Source organism: Lacerta agilis, chromosome 14, assembly GCF_009819535.1.
Source record: "Lacerta agilis isolate rLacAgi1 chromosome 14, rLacAgi1.pri, whole genome shotgun sequence".
NCBI lineage: Eukaryota > Metazoa > Chordata > Lepidosauria > Squamata > Lacertidae > Lacerta > Lacerta agilis.
Window position 1 is genome coordinate 31353496 of NC_046325.1, and position 27877 is coordinate 31381372.

A 27877-nucleotide genomic window follows, 5' to 3' on the forward strand; every position below is an offset into this window, starting at 1 on the left:
GCGAACCAGAACAGCACACGGAAAGGCCGTTTACCTTCCCACCGGAGCAGTACCTATTTATCTACTTGCACTTTGATGTGCTTTCGAACTGCTAGGTTGGCAGGAGCAGGGACCGAGCAACGGGAGCTCACCCCGTCGTGTGGATTCGAACCGCCGACCTTCTGATCGGCAAGCCCTAAGCTCTGTGGTTTAGACCACAGCGCCACCCACGTCCCTTATGAATAGGATAGTGGGTTATTTTATGCATGTTTCAGCACCCTGGAGAGTTCCTGTTTCCTCCAGTTTCTCTACCAAACACTTGTCAAGAATACCATGCTGCAATAACAACATGTAGCCCAGCCAAAGGCCCATGTAGCCTAGCATTCTGTCTGTAAAATGGACAAGTAGATGTCTCAGGGAAATTAAATTTGACACGATGGCAAAATGTACCACTTGTTTGTCCAAAGCAAGTTGTAATCAATGGTATACTATCAGGAGAAAGGTGGGATATAAATGCAATCAATCAATCAATCAATCAATCAATCAATCAGTGAACATGGAACTTCAATCTACATCACTCACCATTCCATCATCCTGTGGACAGCATCCCATTCCTGCCTCCAAATATGCAAAGAGTATTCGGTAGGAAACCATAACCGCTGGGGTCCTAGTTAGTAGGATAGAAGTTCTTCCCCTCATTTTGTTAATATATGCACTCAACATTGAGCAACGACTGTGTAGAGCATTACATATGAATAAAGTCCCTCCTTTCAGCCCCACACATCCAACAACTAGAATCCTGAGACTTAAACATAAACACTAGAAAGGATGATGGCATGAAGAAGTTACTTTATATAAGATTTCCATTTTATTTATTTATTTATTATCCCATCTTTCCTCCAAGGAGCTCAAGGTGGTTCCTCCACCTCATTTTATCCTTACAACAACCCTGTGAGGTAGGCTAGGCTGTGACTGGCCCAAGGACACCCGGTGAGCTCCATGGCTGAGTGGGGATTTGAACCCAGACTTCCCAGGTCCTAGATCAACACACTAATCACTACACCACACTGACATGAAGGTAGTCTAGTTCACATTACTCAAAGAATTGTGTTCTGCATTTTCTAAAACTGAAATTTGGTAAAATGTCAGAATTTCTGAAAACTTGCAATTTTGCTTTCAAATATGACTTAGAAGGATTATTTTAAAATCTTAAACCTCACGTCCCATTGGTATATTCTGGGAGGAATGTGAAGCTTGCCAGATTTATACCAAGACAATCTGATGAATGGTAGCTCTGTGTGTGCATCTCATATCCCTATCTTCCTTTCCCTTATGCTACTAGCAAGTTAGCCAGGCAGAGTTGGAGGACTGAATGGGAATGTGGGAAGTGCATACAGCACACCTATTTCGTGCTATGTCGCTTCCACACATGTCCACTCTTGTTCAGACAATGATACTGGTGAAAAGGAATCCAAGCTCCTTTAAGCCCTATGTGTGTTGGCCATGATCAAATGGGAATAGATTGCTCTCCTTGTTTCTTCCTCAGCCCACGAAAAACAAGTGAAATTCCATAACAGCAAAGGTTGAAACAAAATCATTTGCAAAGTCCTGCATGCAAATTCAAGTTTGAGGAATCTGCTTAAGGCATTCCCCTCCCCCAGTAAGTTTCAGTTGAGCTATTTTGAAACCAAATGTAAGGCTGCAATTTTGCACACAGTTGGCCTTGAGAATCTTATTTATTTCAGTAGATTTTAAGTAAGCTGTCTGCAGGTCACAGCCTAGGTTTTCATCCACGAAGCACATCCATTGGATTTGTCAACATGAAAGACTAAAACGCTATCTTTTCACGTCATCCCTGGAGAGTGTGGGAGGAGGAAGAACTCCAGGTTTGCTACCACTGGGAATTTAGATGTAGCAGGTGAGCAGTTAACTACCGCCATCTTGTGGCTTCAATGACCTCTACACCTGAAATATGAAGAGAAACAGCTTTCCACTGGCTAGCATCACGGTGTGGCAGATGGTCTGCAGTCTCATAGCTTAGCTATGTCACACCTGGAGGTATAGTTTAATACACCTCACACAACTAGATCCATTGTGTCAGATAGTGAGGGCTCTACCACCTTTATCCCAGAGATTCAGGTGTAGGCAGGCAACCTTCCATGCACTTGTCCAAGATGTGGTGTTAGTTGCAACATTTATTCTGAGCCAGCAGCTCTCAAGGGTTTCAGATTGAGGTGTCTCCCAGCCCCACCAAGGGATGCCAGGAATTGACCCTGGAACCTTCAGCATGCAAAGCAGTACAAAGAATTCTCCTTTCCCACTAAGCATCTGCAAGACACTCTCCATCCGTAGGCAAGATGTTCCCATGCACATCTGAGTTCAAGTTAAGGCAAGTTTGAAGTCCAACACTTCTCACTCTAGAAAATAGGAATCGCTTGCATTTTACATTGAATTATTAAAGCTGAAGCAGATCAGTTTTGGGTTTCATCAGATTTTGGAGCAAAAAGCTAGATCTTGAACAAAATGGGGAGGGGGCAGGAGTTTGGTCTAAACACCTATCCATGCTTTGTAAGTCAGATGGATTTTCTCCCCTTTATATACAGTAGTATTGCTATATTTATAGGTAGTCTGTCCAACTTGTAACTTATCCAGGTAGACAGCTAGCAGCCATGTATGACAGCTGAAAGGGGCTCAATAAACTTTTTGTCTTTGCTGGCTGCCTGGGACTCAAAGAAAACAGGTCTTGTTGACAAGGCTGTGAGGTGTGTTCAGCTGGAATATACAGGCCTGTTCTATAGGACTGTGTGTGTGTGTGTGCCTGCCAGCCAGATTTCTTATTAAAACGCATTCCCACCCTGATGCAGCAATAAATGAATAGCAACAAAAATGAAACATTTACTTCTTTTTTACCCAGTTGTATTTCAATCTTTATGTTTCTCTTAATGTTAGTAGCGTATATTTATTATAAGTATACTTAATATTTTAAGCATGAATAAAGTCCAAATTACTCCGTTCTAAATGGAATCTTTTCAGCCTACCTCATAACTTTTATTTGGGATTTGGGAGTTTTATTCTAATTATACTGTATTCTGTACTGGATGTTTTGGCCTTTGGCTAAAGCAATAAAACTTGACTAGCTGATAAACACACACACACACACACACACAGAGAGAGAGAGAGAGAGAGAGAGAGAGAGGAGAGAGGAGAGAGAGAGAGAGAGAGAGGGACTTCAGCACAACAAACACCTTCTAATCAGCAAATGACAGAAGTATTTATTCCGAAATATTGTCAACACATTTCCCCATTGAGTGTTCTGCAAAAGCAAGTACTGCCCCCACCATCATGTATGTGGAATGTTTGGCCACCTTCTGCAGAACAAGAGCATGTGCCAAGTCTGGAAAAAGTACCACAGCAAACATCTCTGGAGTGTGAAGAACTATCTCAGAATGGAAAAGGCTGAAGGAACAACAAGAGAGGAGACTGTGCTTGTGCAGCAGATTTCATGTGGGTTGAGGACATCTCGTGTGCACATATTTTTCTTAGGGATAGCAAATAGGGGTTCTAGGAAGTGTTTCTGTTGCATCAACAATGCAAGGGACAGGAAGAGATGAGACCCAGGTTATCTAGGAAGGAACATAAAATAAATGTGAAGATGGTCATTTGGGAGGAAAAACTATGAAAATAGAATCATTAATAAGGTGGCCAACCCACAGCCCATATTCAGCCCAGGTTTTTTGTTGCTCTGCAAGACCCTCCCACTCCATTTTTTTAAATTGACAGTATTTCATCAGTCTTGATGTGGACCCCTCCGTTTGTGATGTCTGGGGACTGTTGTGCTCATTGTAAATCAATCAATCTCCACACAAAAGGTCCTGGACTTGCTGTTATGTTATGTCTGAAACACAAACTTCAAAAATGGGTTTTCACTCTAGGTAACTAACCCACTACATCCAGCCTTAGGGTGCTGGATGCCCCTCTGCTCTTGGTTCACAAAATAAGCCCTGATTGGAAATTTCAAGTTATACAAAGAAAGCCTTCAATTTCCTTCTGGAAATGAAAAACCTACAGTGAATACAGGCAATCACTTGCCACAAGGCACCAGCACAAGGAATGCTGAGCAGTTTGCCCAGGGCTCATAAACGTTTAAAGGGCCTACGTAGCCGAGTCCCAGACCTGGCATAATTTCCAACTCACCACTCTTGGCTTTTGGGAAACCAGCAGGGAGGGTAAATTAAGGAGTGTGCAAGTGACCTGAGTGGATCTGGCACAAAGCCTGCTCACCTGCTTGCTGTAATCTCAGGACTCTGGATATCAGAGGAAAGTGTAACAGGTTTGTAGGTGCTAGAGTTTAATTAAGGCTTGCAGTATTAAAACCAGGAAACAGCCAGACTCATGTATATTTAGGACCGATCCATGTGTGCATTTGAGCTGTGTACTAGGCACTTCTAATCCTTTAATTAGCATGTGCAAGACTAATTAAGTTAACTTCCTAAGCTGGGTATTAGACACATCGATTGGTTGAAATCAACATGTTAGAAAGTAATTGAGTCAGGCTAATTTCCCTTTGAGGTGTTAGCCTAGGGCAATGAGTCATTCACACAACAGAAGGATCAAAGGCAGTGGGACTTCTGCCTGTACTGTATTAAAAGAGGTAAGTGTGAAGCTGGGGTGTGACTTGAGGGAGCAAGGCAAGGATGTTGAAGACTCAGGGTAAAGAGCACCAGGAGCTACCTGGAATCTCACACTGCTGTAGAGATTGGGGGTGGCATGTAACACTGGATCAAGAATCCAGCTTGTGACAGAGTAGTGTGCTTTTTCTTGAGCAAATCTGGTACCCAGGTCCAAGCAAACATGGAGCTAGCCTTGCAGTTAATTAAACAGTGGTGGCCAATTTATTGGACTAGGGCACCCAAGCAAAGTCCAAAGTATTTCATAATTCCATTGCAGCGTACACTACACCCCACTGCACCCCATCCACATGCTTTGAGGTGGCCTTGCCTCTAAGTGTAATGACATGGGGAGCAGGCAGGAAAGCAGACCTGACTCCATGCTACAGTCAGACCAATTGGTCCTCATCCAATGAGACTACTGCCTGTGCCACTTGTGGCACCCATGCTACAGACTGGTCACTAATTCAGTAAAATTTAAAATTGTATTTTGATATAGTTTGTTCTTCTATCTTGACTCCTACATCTTTTTAGCACCTTTGTCTAACCAGCTATTCCTTCCCTAGCCCCGCCTTGTATAAATGTGCTCCCTGCCAACACGGTATGACCTTACTGAATTCCACTTCAATGTTAACTCAGAATTCACCTAATGAATCTTAATGCTTTCTCCTAATGTGGAGACTCCCTGGCTTGCTCTGGCAGAAAGGAGAGGCCAGAAGATGGAGCCAGAGACAATATTCCTCCAGACGATATTAATCCAGGCTTATGTAAAAAGACAATCAAGAAACATTGCGTGCAGTGCCTTTTTAACAAACTCGCTGTTAATGTTTCAGATACCCAGCCTGCTCTTGGGCTGGAGAATATCATCCACAATAATGAAAGGATATGGATCTCCCCACTCACTGTTCAATTCAAGCCACATCTCACCATAACACAGCCTCGGAATTTGTTTTTGCCAGGGTTCAGAGACCTGGAATATGTCACATATAATAGAGACAGGAGTGTCTCTGAGCATGGTTGAGATATCTTTCCTTTGCTATCTGGTATTCGGGGCTGTGCTTCCAGATCAGTGGGCAGCAATGCCAGACAGGGGTAACCCTCAACAACCAACAACTGCATGATCCTCCTTGTAGTCCCATCCTAAAAACAACTGTCCCAAGACAAACCAGTGGTTCACAGATCCACTTTCCCATTAGTCAACAGCAGATAAGACCTGAGTCATTACCAAGGTTTAACAAAGATAGAAAGTAGTTTATATATTATGACAATTATATTGGGCCAGCTTATATGGCTGTGAGAATATGCTATCTTTTGGAGTTGCTCAATAGTTTTCATCAGGCAGAACAGAAAAGTGGCTGATTCTCAGTTAATTACCCAACAGTTCATCTCTGCCTAGACAAAACAATTATTTGCAAAGGGAAGTAAAATTTCTTTCTTTCTATAGTTGAGAATAAGCCACATAATACCTCTGCCTCTCATCAAAGACTAGATCTTTAGGGATCTTCAGTTATAGAATACAAATGAGCAATTGCTGAGCTTCCCTCCATTTTCTCTTTGTCAACTGTCCACCATTTTGGAGCATCCCTTCTTTCACCTCCCCCCCCCCCAAAGCTGGTGCATTCCCTTCAACACAAGTAACAGCACCACCTCCTGGTGGTTGATTAAAATCACACTATGTGTTTCAATTATCTTAAGTGCAGTTCAATTAACTCCAAGGCACCTCTGAGGGAAGACTTATCAGCCGATGAAACATTAATGGGTTTGGCAAGCAGCTGAGGAATGCAAAAGGAAAGTTCCTTCAAAGTTTTTGACTTGCCATGAGAAAAGTAAGGCAGCCACTTCAGGTGATGAATTTCAGGTGCCATTAAGAGCAACAGAGTGGGGGCCAAACTACATGCTAAGTGCATATTTGAATTTGTCAGTCTTTAAATAGCAGCTGCAGGCACTGGCAGAGGAAGAGTGCGGGGGGAGCGCACCGCCCCCGGCAGTGCAATTCCAGTAGGGTGCCATCGCGACTGCCCCCTGCAGACAGCGTGCCACACCCCCAGTACACGCACCACGCCTCTGTGGGCAGTGCGCCCTGCCCCCGCCTGCTCTCCGCCCCCCCCCCCCCGGTGCTGGAGAATGAAGCTCCACCACTGGCTGCAGGTTCCCCCTAATCTCAGTACTATAGCAGGAGTGATAGGTATTTAGTGTGTGTGTGGAGGGGGGTGACAAATACTGGTAGTAGTTTGTGAGGCGGAAAGAATTTTAATTGGAACTGCACTGCAGTTGAAAGGGTTAATCCACTCCTCAGCCCGTGTTGAGGCCCCGATTCAAATTGATCAAGGATGGGGGCTTAGCTGCTATTTAAAAATGCATGTCACACATTTATTATAATGTGTAGCTTGGTTCTGAAAGACAGACATATCTGAGAACAGTTCTCTGGCAAGTTCTAGTGCAGGCATAGGCAAACTTTGCCCTCAGATGTTTTGGGACTACAACTCCCATGATCCCTAGCTAACAGGACCAGTGGTCAGGGACATAGCGATCAACTTTTTCCCTTTTTTGCGGGAAATTCCCTTATTCCGAATAGGATTCCTCGCGAGAAAAGGGAAAGGTTGACAGCTATGGTCAGGGATAATGGGAATTGTAGTCCCAAAACATCTGGAGGGCCAAGTTTGGCCATGCCTGTTCTAGTGCATCAGCCCCACTGAAGTGAGTAGCAACTATTCAAGAGTATCATATGGAGACTGTAAAGGAGAACTGTCCCATGGCAGGCGATTAAACCTGAAGGAGATCTGCCACAATCGTTGCCAAGCGACACGAACTCAGCCTTGTCTTACCTGCCATTCATCTTTCCACATCGTAGGCGGGCATAAGATATTCCTTTGGCACAATCCCCACCATGCTGTTCATCTCTCCGACCCACCAGCCATACATGTTGTACTCCTGGAATTGAAGTAAGAACAGCATTAAGTGAAATAGATGGATGAAGGAAGGGCCTTGATGTCATGGGCTTAGACTCCTGCCTCTGCCACAGAACCGTAAGAACATTAAGGGCCTCCTGGATCAGCCCAATGGCTCATCTAATCCAACATGGGAGCCACACATACAAGTAGCCCGAAAGGTTACAGCAAGACCGCACTGATTGTCATTGTAAAACATACACGTGCCCATCATTCTGGGTAGTGGCAGGATAAATTGCAACATACTCAGCATTAGGTGCCACTTGAGGGTGATAGAAAAGTTAAAGGGCTTAATGGATTGTGTCCAACGAGCATAGGATCACAGAATTGTAGAATTGGAAGAGGGTCATCTGGTTTCCTCTTTACCAGGTTAGACATACCCAATTCCCTCAACCCTTCCTCCCCTGATAATCTTGGCCGCCTTCCTCTGCACACATTGTAGCTTGTTAATATCCTTCTTAAATTGTGGTGCCCACAACTGGGCGCAGTATTCCAGGTGTGGTCTGAAAAGAGCAGGACTATTACTTCCCTTGATTGGGACATTATACTTCTGTACATGCATTTGAAATAGCAATATGAATTATTATTTCTCATTTAATATTTTTTTGAACTTTTAATTTGATGTAATTTTTGGTTAGCTGCCTTAGACACTGCAGAAAGACAGGATATAATTAATTGCATTAAAACAAGAAAAATACAACTGTCAAGGGTCTAACATATAAAATAAACCTGTTGGAATAAAGCAGCATTAAAGCAAAAGTCCCAAATACTTTGTATTTCTCCCTTCACAAATGCTGCATCAAATAAAACTACTTTTAACTTACCATAACACTTAAGAATACAGGAATAATGTTCATAGATAAGATTATCTGTACATATAAAGGTTTGGACTAGGCTTCTGCCTGATGCACCAGTTTTCTAATGGGAAAGGGTTGTGTTTGTTTTTGCATATTCTTCAAACTGTATTCTTCCGCCTGCAGCTTGAAATGGAACAGTTCAGAAAAATATCTACCACTTAACCCTGTTGATTGTGCAAACTTGTCCATACAGAGCCTTTTGCTGCAGCACCCAGAAGAAGTGCAAGTTCTGGCAGAAGTTCTGTTTTGGCTGTGGAGAACCTGGGACTGTCAGCTTTCTGGCGAGTGGGGCCATACAGTCTTTGCCCTTCCCTTGGCGTGGAAAACATGATTCTAGCAGCTGTTGGCCCACTGGACACTGGGTGAGGCAGAATGTCCTACATTTTGCTCCTTAAATAGCTGCAGGGATATGTGAAGTAATAGTAAAGAAGAGTTCCTCTGAGCACATTCAGAGTGCTTTCTTCTCTAGAATAACCTCTCTCATGTACACGTTAGGAGCAAAACGTGGCAAGCTGAAAGGTTGCCGTGTCGCAGCATTCAATATAAAAGCTATGGGTTGTTTCACACAAGTATGTTAATCACTTGTTGACTACGCAGCATCTAATGGCGACATGCATGGTGAATGAGCCATTATAGATTAATCACCACAAACATCTTTCATATCACCTGATGTCAGTTCATGCACAATGCTTTTCAGCCCAGAGTCAGTTCACACATTCTGCTAAAATAGCCAAGTACAGAGTAATGAAGTGATGTAGATGTGTGTGTGAACAAGCCCAAGGCACTAGGAAAAAACAGAGAAAGGGATACTGTGCCAGATGGATGTAAAAGGCGAAGACTGAGACCGGACCCACCTTCTTCCAAGCATTGCCTTGGCCTGAGCACTGTGAGGTATTTTAAAACAATTTCGGCTTTGATGGATTGCTGGGGAGCCAGCGATTGTTCATAATCAAAAAAGGAAGAATGGAATGCAAATGAGCACAAGCCGAGAACCATCGGCGCCGGGCGCTTTATTTCCCTGTGCTGTGCCAAAAAGAATTAAAACAACATTAAACTCCCAGCAATAATGTTTAAGCTCTCGTTTCCGAGTGCCAAATTGCACCGCTCTGGATCATACAGATGTTCGTTAATTATGCTAATTTTTATTAAACTATTAAAATGGAGGAAGTTGCACTGGCAGAGCCCCGGCCCGAGGTGAACCCTGCCTTGCGTCTGGAGGTGCTAATTTGCCAGCTTCCCTCCATAAGTTGCTGATGCCGGAGGTTTGGGCTTTGCTTAGTGAGGGGGATTTTTTTTTTGTATGGGGTGATGGAGAGGATGACTTCTTCAGCAGAAAATGTTGAAACAAATTCCAGTGAGTGCTAGACCCTCTGGACCTGCACACATCCATTGACCCAGAGCAGGCTTGACCATGAGGACAGAGGTGGTAGCTGTCTGAGGTGGCTTGGTTCAAGGGAGGCTCTCCATGCCACAGCTAGCTACCCTGAATCCAGGCTCTTAAGCCTCCTTTTGTGGTAGCTGGCTCCCCATGCAGAGTGTGCTCCAGGACCTGTGCACTGTAGCTTAGTGTTAGTAGGGGACACCCCTGACTCATGCCAACAAGGGCAGCAAGAACGCTGAGTTTGTCCTACAGCAATCCAGCATTAATAAGGGCTTTGTTTCATTTTGCAGGCCTGTTTCAGCACTGTAACATGTCTAAACACTGTAACTTTGAGGTCAGCATCCCAAGCAGAGTTCAGTTTCAAAAATGATAGTGGATTTTGGGAAATATACAGAGTTCATTCCCAGCCTCTCTCCTGGGCCCAGGGTAAAAGGCCTCAACAAAAGGATATCCTGGCTAAAAAGTTACGTTCTTCAGGTGTCCTGCACCCCCTGATTCATAGGAGTACTGGTACTCTTATGAAAGGCAGGTACATCGAAAGACGGCCTAAAATTGGTGTGCTGAGCAGTGAAATCAACTGGAGACGTGTAGTATCAAAAATTAGGAACATTTGTAATGTTCTTGGCTTGAAGTCTGAACTGTGGCCTAGGGAATGGGATCACAGGATTTCACCTTACCTGTTCTGATTGCATGGACTGAAAGAGGTATGTGTGTTATCTAAGGCGTGTAAAATGATCTCAAGAACAGAAGCTTAGCGCAGGGGTGGCATCCATGCCGAATAAAAAAGATGAAACAAAAATATGCAAAGGAAGTAAAAATGAAATGCAAAATTTCTCTCCCCATCCCCTGGCTCCCAAATTTCTTGTCAGCAGCAAAGCTGAAACAGCTGCATGCGGATCCATCTTTCCTGGGCGTGGGGGTCCGTGGAGGGATTGCACATGCACAGACATAGAAGAATTTATGTTGCTGATGTACACCAACTAATGGGAAAACAATATCTAAACCTATGGGAAAGGACATATAAACCAAAATAGAATGCCGACAAGCAACAAGGGGGACATTTCTTGGCTACTCTCAGCCTTCTCATGCGGCTGCTTTACTGCTTTTCGACAGCGTCACGGGTGTCCTTTGCATGCCTCCTGTCTCAATGTCTGGACTCTCTCTACCGTGCCACAAGAAAATGCCTTAGCAAGCAGGTAGCGGCAGGGGGTAGGGGGAGTAAGACTGGGAGGAAACAGCAGGCAGCTCTCGTAAGCCGGAAAACAGAATGAAGACCCCTGCTACAGAGCCGCTCGCTTTTAATTTCCATCTGCCCCCATCCCTACTGTTTCCCTATTTGTAAAGCGTTCTGCATGACAGCTCAGCAACTACCCAAGATGACCACTGATACGTCTTTGAGGGGCAAGGCAGAAACAGCCTGAGGGCTGCAGCGCTCTTTCGCTTTCTGTATAAAATATGTGTGCATGTATATTACTGGGGTGCAAATCTAATGGGAAGTCATCACCCACTGAGTTCTTTCTCGGTAAGCCCAGATGCAGCGGCTGGTTGCAGTTACTCAGTGGTCATAGGAATATTATGAATGTGCTTTATACTAAATCAGACCTTTGGTCTATTAAGCCCAGTGCAATATACTCTGACTGGTGACGGCTCTCTAGCAAAGGTCCTTCCCAGTCCTACTCTGTGAGGTTTTGTAACTGGAGATGCCTATATCTTGGAACAAACTTGTTACTTTCTGCATGCACATGACATGTTCACCTGCTGAGCTAAACCAAGGTAAGACCTGCTGCTTGTTAAAGGCTAGTTTTAGATGTTATATATACCCCACATGCAGACAAGGAGAAGCCCCATCATGTGTCACAAATGCTTTATGAAGGAAGAGTTATGTTTAAAAGATCCTTACCAAATGCGTATCCCTAACCACTAATAGCAGGAGCATGCTTCCGATTCTGGCAGCAGCTTTCACAACTGCTACTCATGATGGGCAAAGTGCATTTAGTGAGTATTTTTAAATATTACTGTTTAGCATCTCATGTGCATTACATGTGCAGCATCTCTGTAAGTAAGCATTTCCTGCAGGCTGCCTGTCAGCGAGGCAACACTGAAACAGGCTGTCATTTGCAAATAATTAAGAGCAAAAATGAATTTGACTCAGGGTGTGTGTTTCAAGCAAGTCCTCCTTGCTACAATTTATTTCCAAAAATGTGAATCTATATTCTCCTAATTATGGTTGCACTGGGATTTAGGGCTAAGCTCTTGCAAAATTTATCCCACTTGCATGAGCTGCCAACAGCACTGACAGTGGAATAAGTGAGACAATTTGCAGAACTCTGAACTAAGCTGTTGACGGGAACGGCAAACTACAATATGGCCACAGATAAGATTGACAGGGAGGAGGAAGGTTTGGCTGAATTCCTACTCAATCACTGAAGAGGTTGGTTAATTTTTAGAAGCAAGAGGTGTCTGGAATAAACACTCAAAGGAATTCCTTCCTTCGGTCCCAGAAGTGTATGCATTGGATATCCTGTGGTTACTCAAAGTGTAACTACATGTTATGAGGGACATGGGGTTGCTATCCAAAACAGCAGTCTGGTTTTGAGTTCTCCCCTTCCTCCTCCATAACTTGTAGTAAAACTAACAGCATGTTCTGATACCATCATCATGTTGCATTTTTCCTTGGCACTGACAACCAGGGATTTATCTCTATTGATTTATTGCAATTATTTATATCCTGCCTTCCAGGATGTGGCAAATCCTTCCATGATGTGAGGAATTTGATGTGAAGCAATGACGAGGAAACATGCAGCATGACATCAAGAAATTGGCTAGGGAAAACGAAACATAAAATTAAAGCCTTCGCGGATGATATACTTATAACATCAGAAGATCCCATAGATAGCATCCCGAATGCTTTACAAGTTATAAAAGAATATGGTAACCTAGCAGGCTTAAAAATAAATTACGAGAAAACAAAGATGATGGTAAAGAATTTGGAAAATAAAGAAAAAGAAAAACTACAGGAACTCACAGGATTAAAAATATCAAAAAAAATAAAGTATCTAGGCATTTCAATAACAACAAATAGTTTAGACCTGTTAAAAGAAAACTACGGAGAAATATGGAGACAAATTAAAGGAAAACTGGAAATATGGTCCAAACTAAAAATATCACTACTTGGAAAAATCTCACTGGTGAAAATGGGAGTATTATCTAAAATGAACTACCTGTTTCTGAACTTGCCATTAATAGGGGGGACGGACTACTTTAAAGAATGGAAAAAAGACATCGCAAAGTTTATCTGGAATGGGAAAAAACCCCGAATAAAACACAAAAATTTAATAGACAGTAGAGAAAGAGGGGGTTTCGGATTGCCAGACTTAAGATTGTACCACGATGCAGCAGCACTAGATTGGATCAAGGACTGGATAGAACTGAAAGATAATGACTTGTTAGACTTGGAGGGAGAAGGACTGGGGTTTGGCTGGCATTGGTACCTAATGAAAGAGAAAATAAACAAACAAAACATCTTTATGAACAACATAATTAGGAGATCGTTATTTGGAATTTGGTTAAAATACAAAAGATACTTCGAGACAAAGGTCCCTTGGTGGTTATCTCCCCTAGAGATGGTGGCAATGAAGAGAAGGAATATGGACTCCAATTGGCCTACCTACAGAGATTTATTAGAAGAAAAAGAAGGAGAATTAAAATTAAAGGCATATGATGATTTGAAAGACTACTTAACTAGTTGGCTCCAATATTTCCAAATAAACCAAAAATTCCAACAAGATAAAAAAATTGGATTTGTAAAAGGGAAATCAAAATTAGAGGAAATTTTATTGGATTCGCAAAAAAGCCATACCAAAAATTTATACAAAATTTTGTTACAATGGGAGACAGAGGAGGAACAAATCAAAGAAGCCATGATAAGATGGGGCCGAGACTTAGGCCGGCCAATAATGCTGGAGAAATGGGAAAGATTATGGAGGAGGGATAACCACCTAACCCCAAATTACGACATCAAGGAAAATTTATTGAAGATGCAATATAGATGGTATCTTACGCCGGTCAAACTGGCAAAAATTCATAAGAACGAAAACAACAAATGCTGGCGATGTAAAAAAGAAATAGGTACATTCATGCACATGTGGTGGTCTTGTAAAGAAATTAAAGTGTTTTGGGAAATGATATATAAGGAGATAAAGAAAATGGTTAAATATTCTTTTAAAAAAAGTGTGGAGTTATTTCTTTTAGGAATGATGGAAAATGAAATACAGGCTAAAGATAGACATTTATTACTATATGCCACGGTCTCGGCGAGATTGTTGGTAGCGCAAAATTGGAAGACACAAAGAGTACCGGAAAAAGAGGAATGGCAATTAAAACTATTGACCTATTATAATTGGGCAGTAAAATATGAAGAATTACAAGGGAAAGGCAAATTGGAGATAGAAAAGAATTGGGAAACGCTTAAAAACTATTTTAAATTATATGTTAAGAAAGCCAACCTCTTGGCAGAATGGTAAAGATCCAAATGAACAAGTTGTAAAAGAAAATTGGATAGATAAAAGGACGTGCGGATAGATTAACAGACATTAAGGACAACATGTAAGGTAAACTGTGAAGAAGAGGGGAGGGGAGGGGAGGAAAGAATGGAGGGAGGGAGGGGGGAGGGACCGAATTAGGAATAAATCGTAATAAGATGTAATGATTTGGTAATTTATGTGATGCACATTTTTTCTTTTTGTGATAAATCTTTGTTTGTCCGTGGTTTGTGTATAATTTGAAAGAAATAAAGTTTTTTTTTAAAAAAAAAAGAAAAAAAAAAAAAGAAATTGGCTACGTTTTACTACCGTACACATTACAGAGTAGGGAGAACTCAATACAGACCTTCTGCTTTTGCTGGTAGCCCTGTATTTCTCATCATGTACAGCTCTGCCCTCACTATGAATGGAAAGAATCACTACGCATGCTCAGAGGCACTCTTTTTCATGTACTTTGTTTTCTCCAGAGCACAGCCCTGGCACACAGGCTGGCCCACACGAGGCAAGGTGAGGTGATGGCCTACTGGGGCAGCAGATCCCAATGTTGATCTCCCACCCACCTTTGTTCCTGATGTAGATCTTCCATCGTCCCTTCTTCCCTAGTGGGAAAGGGGTGCTATTTTGGGGTCTGCCTCAGGTGCCAAAATGTCTTGGGCTGGCTCTGCTTGGCACGGAAAACAGATTCTGGGGCTAATACATCCTAGTTCCCGATTAAGCTTCAGGGTTTGGAGGCAAACTCCTTTTCTCTATAGTGAGACATTACCTGTTCTAAAAGGCTGGCTCCACACCCCACCTTGCCAACGCTGATCTAGCAATATTTACTCCTCAACCCCAACTTAGCTCTAGTTACAGTCCAAGCGCCTCGTAAACAACCCCGATCCTACTTTGGCGATGTAGTTAATCAGCCCCAGTCGCTCACAGAAGATCAATGGCGGGATGATGGATGCCCGAGGAGAAAAGCCAAAATCAATCACAGGCTTATCGGTATATGATTGCTTGGCCCCATTATTAGTGCCGGAGCATCATACATTATTGTTAGTAAAATGGAGGCCTCTAATTCATAGGTGAGCTGTGTCACGCATTATTGGAGGGTCGCTTGACATGGGAGGGTTTTATATTGGGTCGCTGCAGACATCTGTTTACCTCAAAAACTGGCCCAGGGCCGAAAGCTGGCTCAGAACAAAAATTTAGGGCTTAACACTGGAAAGGAAGAAACCTGAGCACAGTGGCTAGTTTTTGAGAATGAAAGAGAGGTGCTAGGGTCTGAATGTCCCCCAGGAAGCTGCAGTGACAGCTCAAGATGTTTCTCCTGTGCTTATGTGCAGTCCCCCCCCCCCCCGGTCATTTCAACGGGGCTTGCATAGAGAAACGTCCCTGTAGGTAGTGCTCTATGAATGAGATCTCTCTCTGTCTGTCTCTCTAGTGCCCAAAACCTATTTTCTGAGATGACAGCCTCACGTTGCCTCATGGTCAGGCAGAAAGTCATGACGTGGCCTCTGCCATGGAAGTCTAGCCTTCTTAATCCTAGATATTAGGGTCAGGAAGGGGCCCCATCTCATCATAGAAGCTTGTATTTTCCTTCCACTTCCTCTGGGATATCAGGAACTCCTGCAACTAGGGAAGGAGTTGCTTTTGTCTTCTCCCAAGAGAAGAAGAGTGTGGAACCTCACAGTGCGGAGATGGGTAAAAAAGAGATGGGGTGCGGCAGGGAGAGAGAAGATCTGGGAAATTAGAGTGGCCAGTCTGACTTTGATATCTTGGAACACACTAGAACAGAGGAAAAAGGAGTCAGTTTATAATCATCTGTGTAACAATGTAGTGATTGTAGTGTAGTATCAGCCAATCACCCATTCCCAGCACCCTTCTGAGTAATACCCCTCCCCACTCTCTCACTATATATAAGGGTCTGGTGACTTCTGTTTCAGTGTATCTGAAGAAGTGTGCATGCACACGAAAGCTCATACCAAGAACAAACTTAGTTGGTCTCTAAGGTGCTACTGGAATAATTTTATTTTTTATTTTTTATTTTGTTTTTACTATGGCAGACCAGCATGGCTACCTACCTGTAAATGTAGTGATTAGTTATTTATCTCTTTTTTAACTGGGTTATAAGCTTAGTGGATTGTGGGAATGTAGTGGACATAATTTATCTTCATTTCAGCAAAGCATTTATTAAATTTCCCCATGATATTTGGTTAGCAAACTGGTTAAATGCAGGATATACAATAATCCCATCAGGTGGATCCAGAGCAGGAAAAATCGAGCATGTTCATCGATGGTTTCTCATCAACCTGGATCATGTTTTTAAGCATGGTGCCAAAAGGATCTGAGCATAAGCACAGTATTCCTTCCTGTGGTTTCCAGCAACTGATATTCAGAAGCATTGCTGCCCCTGACTGTGAAGGCAGAGCATAGCCACTGGGGCTAGTAATCACCTTTAAAGAATAACTGGGCACAGTACTGCAGATAAGGTCTGACTAGTGCAGAATAAAATGATTTTTTTTAAAGACTTGGAAACTATGGTGCTACTAATGCAGCCTAAAATTGTATTATCTTTTTTTTACAGTATCACACTGCTGATCCATGTTCAGCTTGTGATTGATTATAATTCTGAGATCTAATCAAATATTTATTATTATGGTCAATGAGCAGATCCTGAGATCCTTTTTGTATGCTGCCAAGCCAGATGTCCCCCATACTATCCTTGTGCATCTGATTTTTTTTTTAATGTCTATTTTGAATTTCATTTTGTTAGTTTCAGCCCAGTTTTCTGTTGGCACCACACTTTTACAAAGGATGCAGACAAATTGGAACAGGTTCAGAAGAGGGCAAAAGTTGTACAATGAAAGGTTGAGGGAACTAGGTGTGATTAGCAAGGTGAAGAGAAGACTGAAGGCAGATATGAGAGTAAACTTCAAATCCCTGAAGGTCTCTCTTATAGAACAGGGTATTTATTTTCCGCTGCCCTAGTGGGCAGGACTAGTTCTAATGGGCTTCCATTACAGATGGTAGATTTCAGTTAACATTAGGATAAACTTCTCAACAATAAGCACAGATAAATGAAGACTGGGAATCCAAGGGACCTAATGAGACCCTCCAGACTTTTCTATCTGTTCCTTGGGACTTTTCCTAGGTCACACCTCTTAAAGGCTCTGCTCTGCTAGAGTGCGTTTTCCATTCAGACCAGTGTGCCTTGTAGATTGGATAAGGATATGCAGCAGCTCTGAGAGCTTTAAAGGAGGTAGAGGGACATGATTGGTTTTCTGGCATTATCTGATTCCATGAACCAGGAATGTGTTATTTGCATCTTGTGTGGAATTGTTTGAAGTTCCTTCCTCTGAACAGCAGTATGAGTGATGCATTCCTGTTCTAACTGGTGCTTAAATGAGTGCTTAATTTCTGACTATATGCGATTATTTCTCACAAACACCTGTATCTCAGAGTGAACTCAGTTATTTTAACTTCTAAGTGCTGAAGACCGGTTGTGAAGTGCTGGCAGACAAAACATGTTCTATAAACTAACACTGGAAATATCTGGAGAGTGCTTAATTCAATATGGGCACTTGACATCATAGTTGTGATTAGACAGTTGGCAGGCACAAGTGTCACTGATCATATCTTTTCCTATGGATACAAAAACAATTCAATGGCACATAGATTCCCCCAAAGATTCATACCATTAATGTTATATCTAGTCATAACATTAACGACATAACAGGGGTGTATGGAGTGTTAGGGGAGGGTATTGCTTCTGGTGGGGGACATGTTGTGCTCCTTCTGGGGTAATTTGTCCACCTTTGGTCCCCACTCTGCACTCAGCTCCCACCTGTGGCTCCTAGAAGCTGTCAGCATGTGACAGAGCCAGGGAATGGCTTTGACTGGCCATCTGAAGAAGTGTGCATGCACACGAAAGCTCATACCAAGAACAAACGTACTTGTCTCTAAGGTGCTACTGGAAGGATTTTATATTTTTTATTATTTTATATTTTGTTTCAGCTAAACCAGGTGAGGGTAGCTGAAGGGACTCAAACCCTCGGTGGTTAGGGACTTTCCCTGCATGCGAAGCCAGGCTCTGGGGAATTGAGTGGATAAGACTAATACTGTAGTGGGTCCAACCGTCAAGAAGGTGGCTTCTGCACATGCTGTAGAGGGAAGTGAGGGGCAGATGGACCTCGTCAACCTGGAAAGCTAGCCCATCTAGGAAAAGGAAAACTCTGATCCTAAAACTTTGTTGGCTTGCAGGACATCTTTGGGAGAAGAAAAGGCTAAGGAGTAAACCCTACACAAATCCAGAGTGGAGTCCCTAAGACAGTTGGGTGGCACTTTGTATGACTCCTTCTGGCAACTCCTGCAGCCAACCTGGTGCCAAACATATTGCTATGCTTTCCTTTGGACAACATCAGCAAGGCCGAGAGGAGGGTCTTGTCATCTTGGCAGCTCAGGACCACCACACACACTTCCCAGGCTTGCACCCCGGGGAGCTCACTTCAGTGCTGCTAACACAGCAATTTCACCACTGGAGGCACACTCCATTGCCTCTCGGGACTGATGGATACCAGCAACCAAGTCATAACCTGAATGGTAGTCATAAGTCACAACAGTATCACTTCTACTACTACTACTACAATTTATATACCACCCTTTATCAAAAAAAATCCAAGGGCGATGTACAACATTAAAAACACATTGCCACTCTGGGAACCTCAGTAGCTGAAGGCATGGGATATACATTTATTAAATAAATAAGCAACAAATTACGGTAATAAGAAAGCTCAGTGATCATCAATACAAGATGCTTTAAAGAATGGCAGAAAGCTATTACTAGATTTATCTGGCAGTGGAAGAAACCAAGATTAAAGTATAAATTACTGAGAGATGCCAAGGAAAGAGGTGGATTTTCCTTACCAGATCTGAGATTGTATTTTGAGGCATCTTGTCTTTACTGGTTAAAGGAATGGATATCACTGGAAAACGGTTCTTAGATCTTGAAAGACATGATAACAGATTTGGCTGGCACACCTATTTGTGGCATGACATAAAGCTTTTCTGAATCATGTTGTAAGGAAACCGGTGTATGAAGTATGGGACAAATATAAAAAAAATTGGAACACAAAACACCATGGTGGCTCTCCCCACTTGAAGCAATATTGGTGAAAAAAAGGAATATGAGAAATGATTGGGCAACATATAAATAATTATTAACAAGATTTAAAATTAAGGAGCTTCAAAGAGAACTAGTAACTGATTGGTTGCAATCAGCGGTGTAGCTAGCTGCTCGGGTGCCTGGTGTGAGGTGGTGCGATCTGTGCCGATGGGGGAGGTGCGATCTACCTATGGGGGCGGGGCGAGCCTCTCCAATGCTTGGAGCCTCTCTGCTGCCTCCCCCTTAGCTATAGGGCAGCTGAGAGGCAATAGGCAGACGCAAGTCCCATGGTGCCGTTTCAGGCAGGTGCCTAAGCCACCACGCCACTCCTAAAAAGTTTTGTGAGCCCTTAAAAAAAAACAAAAAAACCTCATTTTTTCACACACACCCCCAGTGATGACACCTGGGGCAACCCGCACCCCCTTCCTCTGCCACTGGTTGCAATATCACCAGCTTAATGAAGTGTTTAAGTTGGACAAAAAGAAGGGTTTTTTAAGAAAAACTTTTTATCACATGTGGTGGTTATATAAGATGATAAAAGACTTCTGGGAAATGATATGTAATGAATTGGAAAAAACATTGAAAATAACTTTTCCTAAGAAACCAGAAGCTTTTCTTTTAGGTATTATAGGTCTAGAGATTCCGAAGGACCAGATGAAACTATTCATGTAGCTGCATGGACTCTGTTAGCCCAGAAATGGAAAGATGGTACAACTCTGACCAAGGAAGTGACAGATAAAACTGATGAACTATGCCAAGATGGAGCTGCATGGACAGCTGCATGGACTCTGTTAGCCCAGAAATGGAAAGATGGTACAACTCTGACCAAGGAAGTGACAGATAAAACTGATGAACTATGCCGAGATGGCAAAACTTACAGGAAGAATTATAAACCCGGAAGAGGCGGACTTTAATAAAGGATGGGGAAAGTCTACAATATACTTGAAAAACTACTGTAAACAATTACACACTATGGTAGGATTGACAGAAAACTTGTGGTAAAAATTTGAATTATGGAATGATAAAGGATTTATAATAATGGATTTATGAAAGAGATGCAGAGGGGGAAATCATAATATTAAGATTGACAATGGGGCGGGGAGGGAAGTCAAAGGAGATTTCATGTTTATGTTCTTATTTTGCCTGTATATGTAAAATAGAAAATGCAAAATGCAAAATTAAAATAAATACGAAAGCTCAGGCGAGTAGCCTTCTCTCTCTTGGTAAAGGTGGCGTACTTCCATTGCCTTTCATAAATCCTCTGGCCATGCCTTTAACCACATTCCAGTTTGCTGCCTTTCTTTCTTTCCATGTGTTTGCATTCACCACTCCTCCTCCTAGGCTGGTTCTTTACGTATTCAAACGTTTCTTCCCATAAATCACAATTAGTATGAATTATTAAATCTACACAACATGCACAACCATCCCATATTACTTCTTTGCTATTAATATAATCAGAACGCTGCAAAACTCCCACAAGCAACTTCATGGGATAGAGGCAAAAAAAAGTGTGCAGTTTATTTCCAGGACAATTTGGGGATGAACACTGGAAGCAGAGATGTCCTGTAATAAGGTAAGCCTTCCTCAGATGCCTGGTTTTGGCAGCTCCTATTCATTTCAATCAGGCATGTACAGGACAGCTTCTCAATGGGTTATGCCCTTGTTTATTATGAGCGCAAGGGCATGCCAGTTAGTTTTTCCACATCAGGCATCAAAAGATGGTGGACTTGCTCATGGGAAGGAAGAGAAAGAGTGCACAATAATGTCTGACTTTGATTGTTTTCTTAAGTTATCAAAAGCACCCCCCTCTCTTTAGGTACCTCAATACAGATAACCTAATGCCTCAATATGCTCTTGATAGGTGCTTGTGGTGCTTTGTTGTAATCTCAGAGGTGAGAGAGGTGAGAGACACCAATGTAAGAGGAATTGTGTTTCGTAGGGAACGCATCCTAATGTTGAGGGGAAAATTTAACATAATAAAATCTAAGACTTACGGTAAATCTTGATGAACTTCAAGGTAAAAAAGTTTGGTATCAACTTGTCAAATTTACCACTTTTTATCAACTTGTTCGGCTTTTCACAAAATTCCTTAAAGCCAACAGCGTCAACAAATAAAATTAAAATTAAAAAAATAATTTTTGTAATGATGCTTGAACTAAGAGAATTCTGCTCCCCTACCAAAGTGTAAAAGTGCTAGTATATTTGCCTGTGTTTCCTGCAGACAAGTGCATTATTAAAAACAAGGAGCCCCCCCCCCCTTTCCTTGAACTTCTATTTGGAGGAAGAATCTTGTGCAACTGAAAAAAACTTGTATGCTGGATTGGGATTGGTGGTTTGTCCTAGCACTTTGTATTGTTTTACTTACCTTGGGAATTTTTAAAAATAACAATGGGTGTCCAGTTTAGATGCCCCCGTTTTTTATTATGTTGAAGACAGGGTGCACCCCCATATCTAAGCTGGCGGGGTTGGGGCGCTCCTGATATAAGATCTCCCCCCCCCCTTCTTTGGGAGAGTGACAGACTTGATGACTTTCTGGTCCTTCCCAATTAAAAGAATTCCATGATTACATATTAGTTCTTCAAGTGCTTTACAATCCTAATACCATTTATCCTCCACCCACCCCATAAAAAAAGCATCCAAGTTCAGAGACAATAGCTTGGTTACAGCATTTCTCACCCTCTTCCTCCCCCCTCCACAATCACCCCAAGCCAATGGGATCGCAAAAATCACGTGGTGCTGCCATATTAATATTTATTCCATAAAAGCGTGGCGGCTCCTTACCACTCCGCTGCGCCGCTCTGACCGCAGTGCCAACCCTCAGGCACCGCAACACAATTTGGAAACAATGTGACGGAAATGTTTAATCTGTGCAGCCCATCTGTGCTGCGTATTTCTCCACATCTCCCCGAGAGAGGCGCCTTTGAATCTCCACACTGCCTTTAATATTCTCCTAAATCATTCCCCCCACTGCACTTCAAGGGCCATTGCTACAATTTCACAGGTTCATCGAAAGTGCACCAGGGAGGGAGGGGGGATGTTCCAGGGTGTGTGTGTGGGGGGGAAGCAGGGGTAACAGGGCATTTGTTACTTGAGATTTTTTTATTTCACTTTATACTAATTTCTAGGGATTACTCTTGCTCGTGCCCTTTGCAAAGAGGCAGGGGGTGGGGGGGGGAAACACACCCCTAATAAAGACATCAGGCAGCTGGCATGAGTAAGGTTGCTTTTAAAGAAAGCTGGCTGAAACAGAGGGAAACATTATTCCCTAAGAGTCCAGCTCTAATCAGCTTTCCAATTTCAGGCCATGGGGCAACTGTCTGTCCTATGAGCGTCAGTGGGGATGCCTATGATGAACTGATTTGGCAGGTCCCATTAAGTATATGAAGAAAATCACTTTGTTTGTCATTCTGAGATTTGGAGGTCCATGGTCCCATAGCTGTCTAGGGCAGCCACTACTGGAGTAACTTGCTCATGTAAGCCACCAGACCAATACAAGCCTCATAGGCACCCATGTGCCAAACCAGCACAGAGGTCTGCTATACAGTACTGGGTATGCATAGGCTGATTGTTTAGGACACAACAGCATTCATCCAGCAGCACAGTACAGTGGTACCTTGGTTTACAAACTTAATCCGTTCCGGAAGTCTGTTCTTAAACCAAAGCTTTCTTAAACCAAGGCGTGCTATCCCATAGCAGCGGGGGACTCAATTTACAAATGGAACACACTCAACAGGAAGCGAAACATGTTCTTATTCCAAGGCAAAGTTCACAAACCAAAACACCTACTTCCGGGTTTGCAGCGTTCTTAACCCAAGTTGTTCATAAACTAAGCTGTTCTTAAACCAAGGTACAACTGCAATGCATGTGTGATCTCCTGCATTATTTTACAGTGAGGCTCAGAGCTTTCACACTATCCACTTTTCAACCTCAGATGCAGTAGAACATCCACAGTCATCTGCTGTTCCATACTTCCATGGACTGGGTTACTAAAGTACAAAAGCAGCTGGTTGGTGTGTCACCTTAGAGCTGCTGCGCATGCCACTTAGATGGTCCTGGTTGCTGCCACCTCTGCGGTTGCTCCCTTGCCACATCAGGAGTATATAGAGCTTCTCATCTGATTAGGATTTCTTTGTGTGTTTATACAACACACCAGATAGGAGTGCTCTCAAGAATAAAACACAGATCCGAATGCAGCTATCCTTCAGTTTTTGCACTTCTCCGAATTTTGTAAGGTAGTTTTTGGCTCAAAAACCCCTAACACAATATAGTACATATATAAAAATGCATATTGCAGCTAAAAGTTTGTGCAAAAGCGCATGTGTTAGGATAGAATGCACACAATAATATACATTATGCAGTAAAATGCATGCAAAAATGTGTTTAAAATTATGCAAATTTTCATGCATTAAAAAAAAAAACCAGTTGACTGATGCAGAATAGTTATGTATTGACATACTAATTAGATATGGACTGGAAACACACTGAATGACATTTCCTACAACCCAGTAACAAACTTCAATAAAAAGATGGATTTCCTCGACCTTTCAGAGACATGAGTATGGTGACACAGAGATCCTAATCCACATTAGGGTTTGTGATTAAGAGGTGAGGAGGGACTAAGATTCATTATCACGAGGAAAAAGCAGAGAACCTGTATATACAGTGTGGGCACATCCTGTGTATCTTTTTGGCATATGCATGATACAATCAAGATGACTTTCAGAAATCATGCTGAAATTCACAGAATAGACAGAACAATCTTTTAAGGTGCAGGCCAGTATATTTTTAGTCCGTTGCCAAAACCAATAATGGAGAGAATGTGAACCCTTGAGTGGGAATTTTTAATGAATTGATCTTGTGGAAGTTATCCAGTCTCCTAACAAGAGTGGAAAAGTAATCAGTTTTATTTGTCTTGCTTTCAGTGCATGCAAATTTATTTCTAGATCAAGGGAATGGTCAAATCCAATAAAGCCCCAACTCTCAAGCCACATGGATCTGGGCCTGGACAGTAACTAGGTGGAAGACCATGCAGGATTCCTTCCTACGCTACTCTGAACTCCTTGGAGGAAATGTGGACCCCATGTGATAATAAAAATAATAAATTTCTATATATAACTGCCCTCACCTAACCTTTAGAAGCAGAGAATATTGCAACATATAAAGTGTAGACATAACAATATTATATTAAATTATAGCTTTGGAAGTAGTATTGTATAATATATCTATAAAAGCACACCTTTGGAATGTACTGCTAAAATAAACCTTACTAATTTTTTGCCGAACTTTCATTACTGTCAGACGCTGCGCAGGCTTTGGTGAATTTGGTGTAGTATTTAGCTGAAAGTTTTACTGATGGGAATGAATATATATATATATATATATATAGAGAGAGAGAGAGAGAGAGAGAGAGAGAGAGAGCTTGTCCAAATTTCAGCTTCCCAGATTATAAAATTTGGATTTGCATTTGCTTCTGTGGTGAGACGCTAAATAGTTTTGACATCCTGAAATCCAGATTTCATCCATGAGATGCTGTCTGCTGTCTTTATAAGTCTTGCTTGGTTGGAATCAATTTTTCTAAGCTCAAGTTCAAATTGGACAGTTTCTCATTGCTTGAAGTTGTCTGCACTTTCAGTTTCTACCAATATCTGTGTCAGAGCTGATCAAAAAGTATGTGTACAGCAACCCAGAATTAGACAAAATATGGATCTATGAGCAGCCATGCACCTCAAAACTCCTGTGGTGTCCAGGATGCCCTTGATTTGAACATAAAATTTAGCTTGTCCTTTGCAATCTTCCTATTTTTACTAGGTGCTCGCTTTCAGCTAGATTTTGCCCATACCTATATCTGATGGCTGCTGAGAAACACTGTACAGACTATTAAACACTGGAAGACGTGGCTACCCTCTTCTTTTAGGGACGGCACATTTGTTAGGAAGTACTCATTTCCCTGGAACAATCCTGCTGTATAGAGTGACTATCCTGAGGTTCTCAATGCCCCATAGAATAGACACTCCTACAAACTCCAAAATTAGGACTCCCCAATCCCACACCAAGACCCACAACGTCCCACAAAACCATTGCTAATTTACGTCACATTGTCTGTGCAATGCATTGTATTCCTTATTTAACGATCTGTACTTGACATGGAGGATCAGATGCACCGTTTCCTTGTTGAATATATGTGTTTCTCTCTCTCTCTCTCTCTCTCTCTCTCTCTCTCTCTCTCTCTCTCTCTCATTCATGCACATATACATACATGTACACTTAACCATCCCTGCCTTGCCATTCATGGGGTTCAGGTGAAGAATTGTGGGGGTACTATGAACAGTATAGCTTTTATTAATGGCAATGCTGCTCTCGGGTTTGTGTGGGCACAAGGCTTTCCTCACCTTGTGCAAAAGCTTGCTGCACCTATTCCTCCCTCCTGCAAGCTTTAATCCAGTCCCCACTGCTCTCCTGCACACCAGCAGGGCAGCAAGGATTCGGATTAGCAATTGTGCCCTGCCCGAGTCTCTTCTTGAAGATACGTTCAAATATCCACAAGAATCCCAGGCAGCTGCCTGATCTCGGTAAATACTGGTACAGGCTAAGACAACTAGCTTTCCTGCTTTTGGGGTGGTGGTGAGGTCCCAGGGGCAGCGGGGGGGCATGCTGGGGTAAATGCACTTTGAGAGCTTTTGATCCCTCATTTTGAAATCCAATGGGGTCAAAAAAGGTACATTGTATACCTTCAAAAGGAACAAATGAATCATGGTAAGAGCTGTGATTGTTTCAGCAAACCCTGTTCATGTCTCTCTCTCTCTCTCTCTCTCTCTCTCTCTCTCTCTCTCTCTCTCTGTGTGTGTGTGTGTGTGTGTGTGTGTGTGTTGAGGGAAGGAGGAGGGGAGCTGGACGCATTCTGGTTTGCCAAGATTTTCAGGCCGGTGCTGTTCGTTACATCATCTGTTCAACAGAGGTGTTGCTATAGCAGCTGCTTATAGCTTCATTTCCTGGATACCCCCCCAGGGGGGTGTCACAGCCGGATCCACCTGCTCTTTTACCCTACCCTCGGCGGGGTCATCTTAAGGTCGCCAAAATAAATGAACGCCGTTGCTAATGATCTGTTTGCTGGCTGTTTATGCTCCGCGAGTGTCAGGGGCGCTCACATTTAGTAAACTCATTATGGGTCCAATTAGACTTCACCATTGCTAGATATTTAACTCTTTTTTTCCTTTTAAATTAGCATTTTAATAACATTCTATCCAGCAAGGATTGGGGTGGGGGGTGGGGATGGAGAACAAAATGACCATTTTTCACGGACAAAAACTTCTTTAGCCGTAGGTGGAACTTTAATAGCAGATCTGTGAGGGTGGCAAAAGGGAGCAGGTCCACCTTCCATTCACCCCCACCCCCATGCCAGAGAGGAAACGATAGAAGGGGAAGGGGGGGGGCGCGAGATAAAGGAAACACTTCTATTTGCTTTATCACACACTCAATTTCCTAAATTTGTTCAGCAGCCAATTATTTTCAGCGTTAACGTCTTGAGCCGCTCGCATCTGATGAAAATGAGCAGCCATCAGAGTTAAACTTTGGAAGTGACCTGTGAAGGGGGTTTGGAATAATTACGTAAAGGAGTCAATTTATTTCAGATTCCCCTGGCTGGAAGAACAATCCAGAGGAAAGAGGAAAAGTAAGAAGGAGGGGGGGGGAGAGATTAAAAGAAACAAGTGCTGATTAGATGATTAGAATTATCAAAATATCTCTTGACTGGAACCCCCCTGGAGGGCCACTTCTCTTAAAAAGGTCACTCCAATTATTCTAGTGTTTTTTTCCATTCCCTTAGATGACTGTGCGGAGAAATTCTTCCGCCCTCCCCATCCTCAGCAACCTGTAATGACCAATTCTGCAATAGAAAGGGTGATGGAAAGTGGAAAACGAGTCATCGCATGCACTAGTTTTTACCAAGGAGCAGTGGCTGGTTTAAAGAAATAAGAATGGCTTTACTTTGGTCCATTTGCAGCACAACCTTGCTTGTGTTCAATGGAGTTTACTCACACCCTAGGTAAGTATTCATAGGATTGCAGCATTAGTCCAGCACCCTCTCTAAAGGTTGCATTAGAGGCCCCTGAAAAATCCCCAAGCAGGGCACAATGAAGAGAGCCGTTCTGTTTGGCCCTGGCATCTGGTAGACAGTGATATAGCATCTTTGAACAAGGAGGCTCTCTTTCAAGCTATTACAGCTACTAGCCATTGTTAGATCTTCTCATAGGCATCTGGCTGGCCACTGTGGGAACAGCAAGCTGGACTTTGAGCTGATTCATCTTATCTGTTTACTAAGAATGTGTTCTGATTATTTTAAAAGGCCATTTACTTTCCATGAAA

General features: G+C 42.6%; 1 protein-coding gene across 1 annotated transcript in view; it reads right to left on the bottom strand.

Moving 5' to 3' along the window:
- Positions 1–3225: 3225 nt before the first annotated feature.
- SKAP1 (src kinase associated phosphoprotein 1) overlaps positions 3226–27877 on the bottom strand; it is a 328856-nt gene continuing 304204 nt past the window's right edge. Inside the window, exons 12-13 of the mRNA XM_033169409.1 lie at positions 7472–7577; positions 3226–3602 (exon numbers count right to left, since the gene is read on the bottom strand). Coding sequence (XP_033025300.1) covers positions 7479–7577 — 99 coding nt within the window. The 3' untranslated portion in view covers positions 3226–3602; positions 7472–7478. The remainder of the gene's footprint in view (positions 3603–7471; positions 7578–27877) is intronic.